The sequence below is a fragment of the Palaemon carinicauda genome, chromosome 42, assembly GCF_036898095.1.
Source record: "Palaemon carinicauda isolate YSFRI2023 chromosome 42, ASM3689809v2, whole genome shotgun sequence".
NCBI classification, from domain to species: Eukaryota; Metazoa; Arthropoda; class Malacostraca; order Decapoda; family Palaemonidae; genus Palaemon; species Palaemon carinicauda.
Genome location: NC_090766.1, coordinates 6,483,517 through 6,498,723, shown reverse-complemented (window position 1 = coordinate 6,498,723; position 15,207 = coordinate 6,483,517). Strand labels below are relative to the sequence as shown.

Below are 15,207 nucleotides of genomic sequence, written 5' to 3'. Positions count from 1 at the left end.
ATGCTTATATTTCTTACAGGGTATGTCTAGATAATATACAGTACATTATGTTTTGGAAATATTTCGCTGTATTCAAAATCCAGTTTTGCCTTGTACCCAATCAGGGATGATACAGTCTTGGCTAACTGCATTATTTTCTGGGATATGATTTCATGATAATTCCATATTGAAATGTAACTTACTCGTAATCTTTCTTCTCACAATCTTTTAAAAGTTTCAATATGAGCCACATGTAGAGGACGTTAATGGGAAAATGAATTGATGGTTATCCCAACATCTATTTACAGATTAACGGAGGTATCGTCTGGTGTCAGTAGAACAATTTTACATTTCCATTATACCACTTGGCCAGACTTTGGTGTTCCACAGTCTCCAGAGGCTTTCTACAAGTTCCTTAACGTTGTACGAGCAAGTGGCGTCCTAGAACCAGACGTTGGACCATCAATTGTTCATTGCTCCGCGGGCATTGGCCGATCAGGAACATTTTGTCTTGTCGATAGCTTTTTGATGATGGTAAATTGTTATTTAGGTTTTTGTCATGTTCAGTTATACTTTAACCCTGGATAGGTACGCTCCTCGGACACCCCTTTAAGGGTATACTCGGACGCGAACGACCCCGACGCCAAAAAAAATTCTTGAAAAATCAGTTTTTGCAGTAACCTCCTTTTTTCTTTTGCCAAAAAAAACTTCAATGAATGCTTAAAACAACTGTAAAGATAAATACTACTCATCTGCAGAAAAACTTTATTATAAATATTTTAAAAAATTAAGTAGAAAAAAAAAAGACCTGACATAAAAATTCATAAAAAAATTTTTTATACATATATACACAAATCCTTTTAGGAATTGATTCTTGAATGTTTAGGACACATCTTGATGTATTTTGGATGAAGTCAGACCCATGGAGGTGAAGATCGGAAATGAGAAAAAAAGGGTAACTTTTTTTTGGCCAAAATAATTTGTCCAAATTTCATGAATTTTTTGGGTACCCAAATGAAATAGGAAGTGGCTAATTTTTTTAGGGAATAAACACATGTTATCCTAAAATAGGAATATGTAAAAAAATCTTCATTATTTTGTAAATTACATTTATATCAGGGGCCATATCTAAAGGTAATTTTTTGAGTACTTAGAAATTTCGTAAAAAAATACATATATTTAATATATAATATGATATTTATGCAAATAAAAATATACCAAAATATCACAAATTCTATAGGGAACAAGAATATATATAGATAGGGCAACTTACGCTTCGGATATGTCCACAAAATGGCCGCCAACCACACTGACTCAGACTCCCTAATCTGCTACTTGAAATGTAGGAAGGGTATGTCAATTTCAAGGTGTTATTTACTAATCTAATTATTATTGGATATGCATAAAAATTGTATGGTGGGTTGCCGGATAATTGTCGATTATTTTACGACTATAAAATTAAAATTCTGACCCAAAAAAATTTTTTTGAAGGGAAATAAAATCGAAAAAAAAAAAATGTAAAACAATATAATATTTTAGCTAAAAAAAATTTGATGATATTCAATCAAAAAAGAAGTAAACAAAATTTTCCGACAAATAAACATCTAGAGGAATCATTACTCTGTGATAGTTCCTTAGTATGTAGTAATTTTGAAAGAATTGGGAAAAAACGAAAAAATGGCAATCACCGGAAAATCGAACACATACCTATATATACGCCATATCTGGCTAAAAAAAAGATAGGCATGGGTAGCCAGATCATCTAGAAACACTTTCCAACACTATAAAAATATAAGTTTTGCGACACTACTTGCCAATTCCTTACGGTAACATGACTAAGCAAAAAAATGCAAAACAAATAAAAAGGGGCACTTGCGGAAAAATGGCTAACATTCTAATATACGGCATTTCGGAAAAAAAAAATTCAGCCACGTGCTAGGCAAACCATCAAGGCACATTTTCCGACAAATAAACATCTAAATGAATCATTACTCTGTGATAGTTCCTTAGTACGTAGTAATTTTGAAAGAAATGGGAAAAAACGAAAAAGTGGCAATCACAGGAAAATCGAACACATACCTATATATACGCCATATCTGGCTAAAATAAAGATAGGCATGGGTAGCCAGATCATCTAGAAACACTTTCCAACACTATAAAATTATAAGTTTTGCGACACTACTTGCCAATTCCTTACGGTAACATGACTAAGCAAAAAAATGCAAAACAAATAAAAAGGGGCACTCGTGGAAAAATGGCCATTCTAATATACGGCATTTCAGAAAAAAAAAAAATTTCAGCCACGTGCTAGGCAAACCATCAAGGCACATTTTTCGACAAATAAACATATAAATGAATCATTACTCTGTGATAGTTCCTTAGTACGTAGTAATTTTTAAAGAAATGGGAAAAAACGAAAAAGTGGCAATCACAGGAAAATCGAACACATACTTATATATACGCCATATCTGGCTAAAAAAAAAATAGGCATGGGTAGCCAGATCATCTAGAAACACTTTCCAACACTATAAAAATATAAGTTTTGCGACACTACTTGCCAATTCCTTACGGTAACATGACTTAGCAAAAAAATGCAAAACAAATAAAAAGGGGCACTCGCGGAAAAATGCCCAACATTCTAATATACAGCATCTCAGATAAAAAAAAAGACATGCACGTGTTAGCCCAACCATCAAGGCACACTTTCTAACACATAAACATAAAAAAAAAATCAATAATATACGGCAATTCCTTACTACGTAGTAAATTTTTACAAATATTGAAAAAAAAAACAGAAATTGGCAACCGCAGTTAAATACCCAATATACCAATAACTACGTCGTATCTGACAAAAACAAAATCACGCATGGGTAGCCAGATCATCTAGACACACTTTCCAACACTAAAAAAGCAAAAGTTTTACGACACTATTTGACAATATCTTACGGAAAAATGACTTGGCAAAAAAATGAAAAAAAATGAAAAAGGGGCACTCGCGGTAAAATGCCCGACATTCTAATATACGGCATCTCAGATAAAAAAAAAGACATGCACGTGTTAGCCCAACCATCAAGGCACACTTTCTAACACATAAACATGAAAAAAAAATCAATAATATACGGCAATTCCTTAATACGTAGTAATTTTTACAAATATTGAAAAAAAACAGAAATTGGTAACCGCAGTTAAATACCCAATATACCAATAACTACATCGTATCTGACAAAAACAAAGTCACGCATGGGTAGCCAGATCATCTAGACACACTTTCCAACACTAAACAAGCAAAAGTTTTACGACACTATTTGGCAATATCTTATGGAAAAATGACTTGGCAAAAAAATGAAAAAAAAATGAAAAAGGGGCACTCGCGGTAAAATGGTCCTCGTGGTGATGAACGACATTTTAACTAAAAAAAAAATCATGCACATGGTAGCCAAACAATCCACCAAGACTTTCCACAACTGATAACCTATACAAGTTGCACCATTCTACGACAATTTCATAATACGTAATAACTTTGATAATTATGCAAATTACCTTAGAAGGGTAAACTCGGTCGCGCTCGACCCCGACGCGTCTCGGAAATCAGGGAAGGAGTACAGCTACAGCAATGCACATCTGGACACTACTAGAGCGTGTAGGGGAGACACCTCCTGCAGGTCGATCACCCACAAATTCAGTCACGGGGGTGAGTCACGTGAGAAAGACCTGTTTTTTTTTTGACGCTCAGGGTCGCGAACGACCCACCGTACCTATCCAGGGTTAACACTAGCAATAGGTACATGAAATAAAGAAACAATATAGGCTGAATATGAATGAGACTTAAAAGCTTTATATTCATAACTACAAACACATGTCCATCATACAAGGTAAAACCCTATTACCCCCAAGGTAAGGTTAAATTTCGAGCACATTTTGCTATATATTTTTTTTTTTAAATTGCTCTAACAGCCTTAATTTTTGTTGTAGAGAGGTCAGGTTGGTCTCATTCTTTTGGAAAATGCCTGAAGTTTCTCATGAAGTTATCAAAAACATGTAAATAACAGTGTTTTGCAAGAACGTACCGGTACGTCCTTTGGGGGCGAAAGGGTTAATAAACTAGTTTAAAAGAGAGAATTGAGTTACATACAAGATAAGGATCTATTCCAACATTTACCCAATATGCATTAGGTCTCAGTGAATAGTAATTAGAAGATGGATTCTTTTAATATCACATTAGTTTTTAATGTGTGATCGACTTTCATTAATCTTATCTTTTATTCCTACAGTTATCGCAAGGGTTATGCAATTCTGACGCTGGAAAGGTGCTAGAAGTCTTACTAGATATGCGTAAGCAACGGATGGGACTGATCCAAACCCCAGACCAACTTCGTTTCTCATACCAGGCCATTGTGTATGGAGCTCACAAAATAGGAGAAGTTAACGGAAAGGTGAGTTGCTTGTGAATTAAGGGTTTTGGGGCATTTAACTGACTTGAATTTGAAAATGAAACTGTGGCCTGAAAGTAGGATCATTACGAGTCCTTGGAAATTTGATTGGGTTAGTTGCAATTACCAACAAACCAACTTTACAATGATAATCTCAATCAGTGTGACTTGGTCAGTCTCAGAATTATCGTTTTGGGAAAGTTCACTTCGTATCAGACTCTTGCCAAGATGATGTTCTCAAACAAGTGGGAAGGTATACAGACTTTTGTTTTAGGTCATAAATGCTATTTATTCTCAGAGGATTACAAACTGTCAAGCTTTAGTAGTAGTATGGTTACAGCAAAGCTGAACACAGTTGTTAAAACTTCAACGAGGTGGCAGTAGTTAACTGAAGGGGGAAGTAGTTCTCCCTCCTCACCCAACAGGCCACTGAAGACCCACTTTGCTTTCCACAGGCTGATAATACAGCCATATTGTACTTCTGGCTATTTTGATCTCTTTCTTTTTATTTTAGTTAAATATGTTGGCAAATATGTTGAAGGTGGGGGTGTGACTGTACTTGAATGGTTGGTGAGATTGTTTAATATGTGTTGTGTTGTGTTGTCAATGGTACCAGTAGATTGGGTTTGTGCGTGTATTGTACCACTATATAAGGGTAAGGAAGATGTGCATGAGTGTTGTAATTCGAAGGGTATTAGTTTGTTCAGTGTAGTTGGAAAAGTGTAGGGTAGAGTACTGATTAATAGGATCAAGGATAAAACAGAGAATGCAATCATAGAAGTACGGGGTGGGTTTAGAAGAGGTAGGGGTTGTATGAATCAGATTTTTACAGTTAGGCAGATATGCGAGAAATATTTAGCAAAAGGTAGGGAGGTGTATGTTGCGTTTGTAGATCTGGAGAAAGCGTATGATAGAGTTGATAGGGAAGCAATGTGGAATGTGATGAGGTTATATGGAGTTGGTGGAAGGTTGTTGCAAGCAGTGAAAAGTTTCTACAAAGGTAGTAAAGCATGTGATAGGATAGGAAATGAAGTGAGCAATTGGTTTCTGGTGAGAGTGGGGCTGAGACAGGGATGTGTGATGTTGCCGTGGTTGTTTAACTTGTATGTTGATGGAGTGGTGAGAGAGGTGAATGCTAGAGTGCTTGGACGAGGATTGAAACTGGTAGACGAGAATGACCATGAATGGGAGGTAAATCAGTTGTTGTTTGCGGATGATACTGTACTGGTTGCAGACACGGAAGAGAAGCTTGACCGATTAGTGACAGAATTTTTGAAGGGTGTGTGAGAGAAGGAAGTTGAGAGTTAATATGAGTAAGAGTAAGGTTATGAGATGTACGAGAAGGGAAGGTGGAGTGAGGTTGAATGTCATGATGAATGGAGAGTTACTTGAAGAGGTGGATCAGTTTAGGTACTTGGGGTCTGTTGTTGCAGCTAATGGTGGAGTGGAAGCAGATATACGTCAGAGAATGAAGGAAGGATGCAAAGAGTTGGGGGGGAGTTAGGGAGTAGTAAAAAATATAGGGTTGGGCATGAATGTAAAGAGTTCTGTATGAGAAAGTGATTGTACCAGCTGTAATGTATGGATCGGAGTTGTGAGGAATGAAAGTGACGGAGAGACAGAAATTGAATGTGTTTGAGATGAAGTGTCTAAGGAGAATGGCTGGTGTATCTCGAGTAGATAGGTTAGGAATGAAGTATTGAGGGTGAGAACGGGTGTAAGAAATGAGTTAGCAGTTAGAGTGGATATGAATGTGTTGAGGTGGTTTTGCCATGTTGTGAGAATGGAAAATAGCTGTCTGCTAAAGAAGGTGATGAATGCAAGAGTTGATGGGAGAAGTATAAGAGGAAGGCTAAGGTTTGGGTGGATGGATGGAGTGAAGGAAGCTCTGGGTTATAGGAGGATAGATGTGAGAGGCAAGAGAGCGTGCTAGAAATAGGAGTGAATGGTGGGCAATTGTGACGCAGTTCCGGTAGGCCCTGCTGCTTCCTCCGGTGCCTTGGATGACCACGGAGGTAGCAGCAGTAGGGGATTCAGCGTTATGAAGCTTCATCTGTGGTGGATAACGGGGATGGTGGGCTGTGGCATCCTAGCAGTACCAGCCGAACTCGGTTGAGTCCCTTGTCAGGCTGGGAGGAACGTAGAGAGGAGAGGCCCCCTTTTTTGTTTCATTTGTTTGAATTCGGCTACCCCCCAAAATTGGGGGAAGTGCCTTTGTATATGTATGTATGTTTGTTGGCAAATTGTCATGTGGAAGGGGTATTTAGAAGGAAGGAAGGATTTGCAGTAGTTTCTCAATAACTGTAGCTGAGACGGTTACCTGTGCAAACTTACCGATATCCATATTCCTGTTTTCTGTTTATTCCCTTACTTTTGTGGCCTTGTGATGACGACAACCACTCGGTACAGCGTAGGCCTGCATTCCTTGAACATCGTTGTGCTCTGTTGGAGGAAGAAGGTTTTGCTGCTGCCTAGTATGAAGGGGAAGGGTGCCGCCTTTCTTTATACCTTCAGTGTCTTCCCTAACCTGGAAAAGCGCTAAGGGTGTATCAATTGGTTGTGCTGTCTCTTCTCCCCGTGAGTGTCGTCATCGGCCTTTATGACCTGGTAGAAGGCAAACTGTTTGCAACTTCTAGAGGAGGAGAAGTAGAAGACGTCGAGGATGTCCTGGAAGACTTCATTATGGATCGCATACTCATGATGCCTACCATTTCTCTCCCTGTGGGAGAGACATTGTGATACCAGAAATCTCCCTTCTTTAGTAAGTGTCAAAAGTTGTTCCAAAGGGGGAAGTAACATCAACACATTTAACTCTGGGAATGTTACTGGATATTACATAAGCCCTAAAGAGTAACACTCATAATAATCAATTTGTTTTGAAAATGAAAGAGATCCTTGACAGGTTTTACTTCTGTGGGGTAAATATAGAAACTACCTAGCCCTAGTGAAGCGAATGCAAAATGGTATAACTTTTCCTGAGTCACAAGTCATTATGGAGGCAGCTGGGATACCCCTCCAGAAGTACTCATCTCTTCTTCAACCATGACTCGTCCAACTAGCATGACTTGCTCAGTCCCTATAGCGAATGCTCTAGCACAGGACTGCTCGCCAAATTCCCGCGAGATTACTGATGAGTGATGCTCACGTAATTGTGGCTCGTTAATAGGTAATCCAAGTTGAACGAAGAGCTTACGACTGTTGTTCGCGTTCCCCATCATGTGACCGAGATGTCGCCAGGGGAATAATAATCCGCAATTCGACGAGAAAGGCATATGCATCATCACATACCCATCCACCTTCTGAGGTTTGAGAGCGAGTTTCTTGACAGTACTCAAACCCAAATGCTTGCACGGACATCCAGATTCAGGCTTTACGCCATGAGCGTATGAGTACATTATTACATCACAAGGTCACAAGAGAGGGAATGCCGCCTCGCAACCTCCTGTTCCCCAGGAAAGAAGAATTTCCAGGCTCCTACAGTTGGTTCTTTTTGTAGAAAAGGCACCTAGAGGCTGGATATCAGTACAGTATTCGACCTCTCCTCCCTGAACAGGTTTGTTCAACAGACTTCGTTCAGGATGGAGACGGCAGACATGATGACACAAGTAGTAAGACAAGATCACACAAGTTGTCAGACCTGAGCACTTCATGCCAGTGGTTTTTATATTGTCTAGTTGCCAACAAAGGCCTGACTTTGTGCTGTTCACCGATGGTGGATCTATTTGCAACACCTCTGAACAGCAGGCTCCCGCTGTACTGTTCCCCAGTACTGTATCCCCAGGCATTCTGGTAAGATGCATTTCAACAATGGTGGGACAACATCGGTGTTGTCCCACCTTGCTTGAGGATACACTCATGCACACTATTCTTTTATTTTTCTTCCTCGTGTTTTGTTAAAGTTTTCATAGTTTTTATAGGTTATATTTATTTAAATGTTATTACTGTTCTTAAAATAATCTATTCTTCCTTGTTCCCTTTCCTCACTGGGCTATTTTTCCCTGTTGGAGCCCCTGGGCTTATAGCATCCTGCTTTTTCCAACTAGGGTTTGTAGCGTAGCAAGTAATAATAATAATAATAATAATAATGATAATATGCGCTTCCTCAAACAAGGCAATTTTGTCCAACTTGGCAATGACCTCCCAGCCCCGCTATGGCATCCCAGACCTTCTTCACCTGCCAACAGAAGTCCTGAGAGAACTCCCTCCACGTCACGATCTACTTCATGGCACAAAGCCGTCGAGTCCCTATGTCTTCACGCCTAGAGGTTATCCTGCGAATCCTTGCGAAGAGAGGATTTTCGCAATTCGTTGCGGAAGAGATGGCCCGGATACTTCCGGAAATCTTCAGCTGCAGTGTACCGAACTTATGTGGGCAGCCTTCTGTGGTTGAGGTCAAAAAATGGTTAGCTCTCCTCTCAATGCCACTATTCCAGCAATAAGGGATTTTTCATGTGTGGCCTTTGGGGGGGGGGGGGGGGGGGGGGACCTCCTGTCGGCAGTAAAAGGCTATCGGTCAGCCTTGAGCCTTGCCTTTAGATTGAAACAGTTGTCCTCTCCTCATACGGAGTTTTTGAGCTTACTTGCCCTCAGTGGGAAGTTAGACCACCTCCATGGAATGTTGGTTGTTGTATGGTCTCTTAAAGGAGCTCTTTACGAACCATTAAGCCAGGTATCAAATCTTTTTCCGGACCCTGAAACGGTCCTTTGCTATTTGCTTTGGCCCTCGGCCAAGTGAGTAAGAGCACTTTATGGTCTTATCCTACAATGTCTCCTATTCAAGGGAATGGAGACAGATAATCCTCGGCTTCATCCCTGAGTTTATTGCCAAGACTCGGATGTCCAGCAGTAACGGATCAGAGATTCGGGACACTTCCGGATTGGGAGTCACCATAACGTGACCGAAGGACCGATATCAACAGCTACTGTACCACGGTAGGGCTCTGAGGTGTTACCTCAAACAAGCTTCAGGAGCTCCTCCCCAATTGAATGGAATGTTTGTCAGCACAGGGATGGTTAAAAAGGAGAATTGCAAAGAATACGATCTTAGCAGGGATTCGTAAAGTCACAGACCTGGCCTTGACTCCTGATTCTCCTCCGCATACACGGAAAACGTAGAGCTTGAGACAGTAGGGACATTAGTGCATCCATAGCAGTCAAGAAAAACTACTTTGTGGCACAGGATCTTCTATTGGGTGTGTGGAAGCATCAGATGACTTTCACTGCCCATTACCTGCAAGACATAACCCACAGGAACACAGAGACGTTTTCCATCGGATCTATGGTTGTTGAACAATAAACAGTTTAAGCACTTCAAGCTCTCTGATGGATAAGTAGCAGATGGTGGATGGCAGAGGTCACCCGGGATTAAATCTGGAATGAAGGATAAGAATGACTGTCTCCTTTCATTCATCATTCCCTTTCTTGGGGAACAGTACCTACGGTGCTCTGCAAGCTGGCCTCTGATGTCTGCAGGCTATAACCATTTCCCTTGTGTAACTTTGCATAGAAATACATACTTTTTACATCCCCATATCCCATTTGCGAGGTGGGAATTGGGTAACGTCTAGAGATGTGTCAAAGAATCCTATGATTTCTGAGAATTCTTACCTATACAAGTCACATTGCTGGTATCATATAATCACATGGATTAGTCAGGCCGCTAAAGCATGCTATTGCATAAAGTTTTAGCGAGGTGTCGGGTTATTCCTCTGTGTGTGCATGGCACAGAGGAAAACCTCGTGTCAGAAACCACCCAATTGGTTAGGACTTCCACCCACCTTAGGGTGAGTCTTCCCTGATAAAGAGTGAAATGGCTTGTATTAGTGACGGAACAAATTACAAATTTGTCCCGTCATTATCTATTCTCCTACAAGTCCTGCTGGCAATCAAAAGTGTTGAGACAACACAGGTGTGTGTGTGATTGGGGTAGCCAGTACTACCCCCACCTCCCCCCTGCTAACTAGCAGTGTGGTAGTTATACCGTGCTAAAAGTCTTATGGCTAGTCTTCCAGCTTGGTTGAAGGTATATTCCCAAATAAAGAGCTCAAGGTTTTTATCATTAGGAAAAATACAAGTTACTGTACTTTAAATGGCTTTTTTTATTCTTTTTATTATTATAGTTATTATTATTATTATTATTATTATTATTATTATTATTATTATTATTATTATTATTTGCTAAGCCACAAACCTAGTTGGAAAAGCAGGATGCTATAAGCCCAGGGGCCCCAATAGGGAAAATAGCCCAGTGAGGAAATGAAAGAAGGAAAGATAAAATATTTTAAGAAGAGTAACAACATTGAAATAAATATTTCCTATATAAATTATAAATACTCTAACAAAACAAGAGGAAGAGAAATTAGATAGAACAATGTGCCCGAGTATACCCTCAAGCAAGAGATAATGATTTAGTAAGTTGTATTGTTTTATCTCGTGTGTTTTCTCATGCTGTATTTGGATCCCCTTCCAGGATCCGTGTGAGGAAAGCAGCAGCGAAGAGCCCTCTCTAGTTGAAGATTTGCCGCCACAGCCACCCCCACGAACCGACTCCCTGACCCGCTCCATGATTGAAAGTCAGTTGGCACAGGAGTTAGACGGTGAAGGATCAGACACAGGACCAGAAGATAATGAAGATATTTCCAGAGAAGGTACGCAGAAGCATTTTCAATCTTTTTCTATTGTAGAAAGATCTGTTCTGTTTCTTTTTCTCTTTTGTCTTCTTCATGAACCCCAGACACTTTATTCCCCACCTCAAAGAGAAAATCATTTGCCTACTCATGAATACTCAGGTTCTTAACTCTTTTACCCCAAGGCTATTTGGAAATTTCCAACCCTTAACCCCCAGGGTGTTATTTTTTTTCCCAGCACATTTTGCTGTATATTTTTTTTAAATTGCTCTAACAGCCTTAATTTTTGCCATAGAGAGGTCAGGTTGGTCTCATTCTTTTGGAAAATGCCTGAATTTTTTCAAAAAATTATCAAAAATATGAAAAAAAGAAATTTTATAGCATTTTTTTTGCAAGGACGTACCGGTACGTCCATGGGGGTAAAGGGATGAGTTTTGTGAAACGTACCAGTACGTCCTTTTGGGGGTAAAAGGGTTAAAAGTAAAAACCCCCACTTTCATATATTCTAGAAAGTCAACTGAGTTAGACTTGGGAATTTAGTTGATAAGTAATGGATTAGCTGGAAGATGGAATTGAATTATGCCACCTGTTACCCTGCTCAAATTTGTTCTCAGCTTTGAATTAATTTAATTTTATCTCTGTAAAGTATAGCTGGATGGAGGGTTCATTTTTTGCATACATTCCCCCCTTTTTTTTTTTTTTTTTTTTTTTTTTGTTACAGTATTTTAATTCATCACCCATTGTTGGCATGCGAGTCCATTCTGAAAATTCAGTGCCACTTTTCAAGTACAAAGAGTGTTTTATGGGAAGAAAAGCTATGATAAAAGGCAAAGAAGAAGAGTTTTGAGGATGGAACAAGAGCCTCCAGACAAGAATAAAGTGAAAAGATTCAGGACAGGAAAGTGGCTCAGGTACATGGAAAAGAGTCATGAGGAGATAGATATTTCTCTAGAGGAAAAAATAATTTCAAGACTGAATGGCCCAGCCTTCTTCACATGATATTTTATTCTTCACTATTTTTCGTAATTTTAAGATGCTGTATGATGGAAGGCTTTGTGAGTTTTTTTTGTTTTTTTCATAATTTGTTTTCTTGTTTTTATCTTTGATAAACTCTTTTTGATGATTTAAACTAATTGTCTGTGCAAGGTTGAGAAATGTAGGTAGCTCTTTTCCTCAAGGGTGATCCTGTTAGCTTCTATATTTTCTCAAAGCCTTTTTTCCTCCATAATTTTTTAATTTAGTTTTTCATTCTACTTCTCTGGTTTTGGATCTTTGGTGGTAAGTGGGGTTTGAGGTGACTTATTGTTTTAAAGTTGGAAACTCTAAATGAAGCCATGTTTTTCGCGATAGGCAACGGACACGGGCACGATAAGTGAATTTTCGCGAATAAATACTACACTAGGGTGGGGTAACTCCTAACCTAAAATGTCACTGCCCTTTGCCACGAGTGGGTGCCCGAGCTGATAATTAACACAGTAAATACTACCTAATATTGTTTTAATTTGGTTTCTACAACAGTTTATAAAAATATGTACAGTGTATAGTACATTTGCACACGTGTACACTACGTACTTGACACAGTAAGGTTACAGTACAGTATTGTGCCGAGGTAAAGTTTACTGAGTCGTCATCATCCCCTTACTGTTCTGTATAGCAAAACTTGTTCCTATCTAGTAGTACTGTACTGTAACCTAATACTCACTGACACTGTACTGTAATATATGTACAGTAATATTACTACAGTACAGCTTAACTGTACTTACTGTAAGTGTTGTGTTTTCTTTCAAGACTCATAGCCTATGTCACTACTCCTAGAAGCATGACGCAACTTCTTATGTGTTGTCTCTTGCGCAGTATGTTATCTGTACTTTCTTAAACAGAAATATGGTTTATTTTATAAACTAAAATCTTGAACATCTTGATGATAATGGTTTCTTTTAAATAAGTACTGTAAACAAAAACTGGGCATTCGATTACTTTTCAACAGCTGATTCTCTCTCTCTCTCTCTCTCTCTCTCTCTCTCTCTCTCTCTCTCTCTCTCTCTCTCTCTCCTCTCTCTCCTCTCTCTCTCGATTATTTAAATAGTTAATTGTGCTTTAATAAAACATGTATGTGTTTTTTTTTAAATTTCGGGTGTATTTTTATCAATAAGTATTTTGGGTGCTGTGATAAGTTTATCTGATCTGATCACGGCATCCAAAATACTTAGATTGATGAAATACACCCAAAATTTTAAACAAAAGCACATACATGTTTTTTTTAAAGCACAATTAACTGTTTAAATAATTGTAATTTTCTAAAATGCAATAATGGTCCCGAAACAAAATCAAACATTTAGAGAGAGAGAGAGAGAGAGAGAGAGAGAGAGAGAGAGAGAGAGAGAGAGAGAGAGAGAGAGAGAGAGAGAGAGAGGTGTGTGTTCTCTCATTCGATGTCAGGATGCCAGAAAACTTCGAATCATTCATACTCTCTCTCTCTCTCTCTCTCTCTCTCTCTCTCTCTCTCTCTCTCTCTCTCTCTCTCTCTCTCTCTCTCTCCTCTCTCTCTCTCTCTCTCTCTCTCTCTCTCTCTCAACCAAGGGATCCATGAGTCAAATGTTCAGTGAAAGTTGCAGTATTTTCTTTGAATTGGGTATTAAGTATCCATTATTTTTAAGGGCCATGCATTTAGGCTAGTTGTAAGTGCTGGTTGAGCCTCTTCAATTTAGTAAACTTTGGGACTTAGCTAATGACAAATTACAAATATTGACACTAAGGCCCTTGAGAGAACCCCCATGTAACCAAATGCATATTTCATATACATATTACTGTTATCAAAGTTCGAACAAAACTTGTGTTATCAAAGTTTGAACAAAGCTTGTGTATTAAACAAGTAAGAACAAAAATTAGAATAGGAAATACTATCTTTACAACTCTTGATAGTTTAAAACAAGGTTTGTTCCTACACGGTTACTTACCTAGAACTACCTTCTTAGGAGTTACTGGTAACTCTACCTAACCGACCAGCTTTTTGTATAGTTTACCCTCTTCCCGTTTTCTACGGGGTCAACCTCAGGCAGTGTGATACGTGCCCTGAGACGACCCAGAGTTGGGCAGCGTGCTAGCTCAGGTCGTCGACTCATCAGTAAATTTCTGGTCGCGGCGTGACACAAGGTTTTTATTGTACTGGTGGATGATGGACTATTTCTCGTTGCAATTTAATTTGAGTAAAATTTCTTACATTCATTTTTATTTAGTTTTATTTGAACAGTTGTTTGTTTACATTTCTGGTAGGATATCGACCTCTGAAATTTTTTCTTGCATGTAATGTATTGAGGAAATTAATAATGATGTTTCCTCAATTTGGTGAAATTAGCAAATCCTAATTTCCTTCTTATTGAATTAAATTCTTGTACAGTATTTATATTTGTTAACATATATTTTCTATTTTTATAAGACACTTGTACTATTAAGGATTATATTAAGAGTGCCTCCAGTGTAAACGTGAATCTGGGGCCTAACAGGGCCATCCAGTCTGTAGATTTAAAACATGCCTTACTGAAGGATAATTGCAATTGTAGGTTTTCTCCCTGTTGCTTTTGGGTGCTGAGTGGTCTCACAGTCCTCAGCACTGGACTATATAGCCCAGATTCATAAATCCAATCCAAAACATGTCGGACCCTGGACATTTTAGGATGAAATAGATTTAACCTTAATGAATGTTTTGTAAGGAAAAGTTTATCTCAAAATTAAATTAATTGTGCTTGGAAGGTTTGTGTCCTTGAGTTATAAGTTAGTAACGATATTCACCATTATTAATGACACATTGCGTAGGAAACCATAAGATTAATTTAAGACTTTTCTTACTTGCTTAAAAGCAACGATATATACCCGATAGGTTGCTCTTAGAAGCCGATGCATTTGCTGTGGTTTTTATTTCTCTGATGTTTGACTAATTGGTATTCCACTTACAGAGGATGGCTTGCCGCCTTTGCCTGCTGAACCTCCAAGCCACGAAAGTTCTGGACCAGATTCCTCTCCTGCAACTAGTCCAAACAATGCCAATTCAATGTAAGTAGATTCAATGGACTTACACCTAAGTATAGAGAGTTTATTGTGTCTTTAAAATAATGTAAGAATGAGAAGTCCAAGTACATACATACATATACCAAGGCACTTCCCCCAATTTTGGG

General features: G+C 38.7%; 2 protein-coding genes across 3 annotated transcripts in view; one reads left to right on the top strand and one right to left on the bottom strand.

Moving 5' to 3' along the window:
- LOC137632738 (uncharacterized) overlaps nucleotides 1-15,207 on the bottom strand; it is a 190,286-nt gene that overhangs the window by 56,256 nt on the left and 118,823 nt on the right. The window lies entirely within an intron of this gene.
- Nucleotides 1-15,207, top strand: part of LOC137632769 (tyrosine-protein phosphatase non-receptor type 2-like) — a 61,981-nt gene that overhangs the window by 15,974 nt on the left and 30,800 nt on the right. For both annotated transcript variants that reach the window (XM_068364851.1, XM_068364850.1), the window contains exons 5-8: nucleotides 288-513; nucleotides 4,251-4,412; nucleotides 10,879-11,056; nucleotides 14,989-15,085. In XM_068364851.1, coding sequence (XP_068220952.1) covers nucleotides 288-513; nucleotides 4,251-4,412; nucleotides 10,879-11,056; nucleotides 14,989-15,085 — 663 coding nt within the window. The remainder of the gene's footprint in view (nucleotides 1-287; nucleotides 514-4,250; nucleotides 4,413-10,878; nucleotides 11,057-14,988; nucleotides 15,086-15,207) is intronic.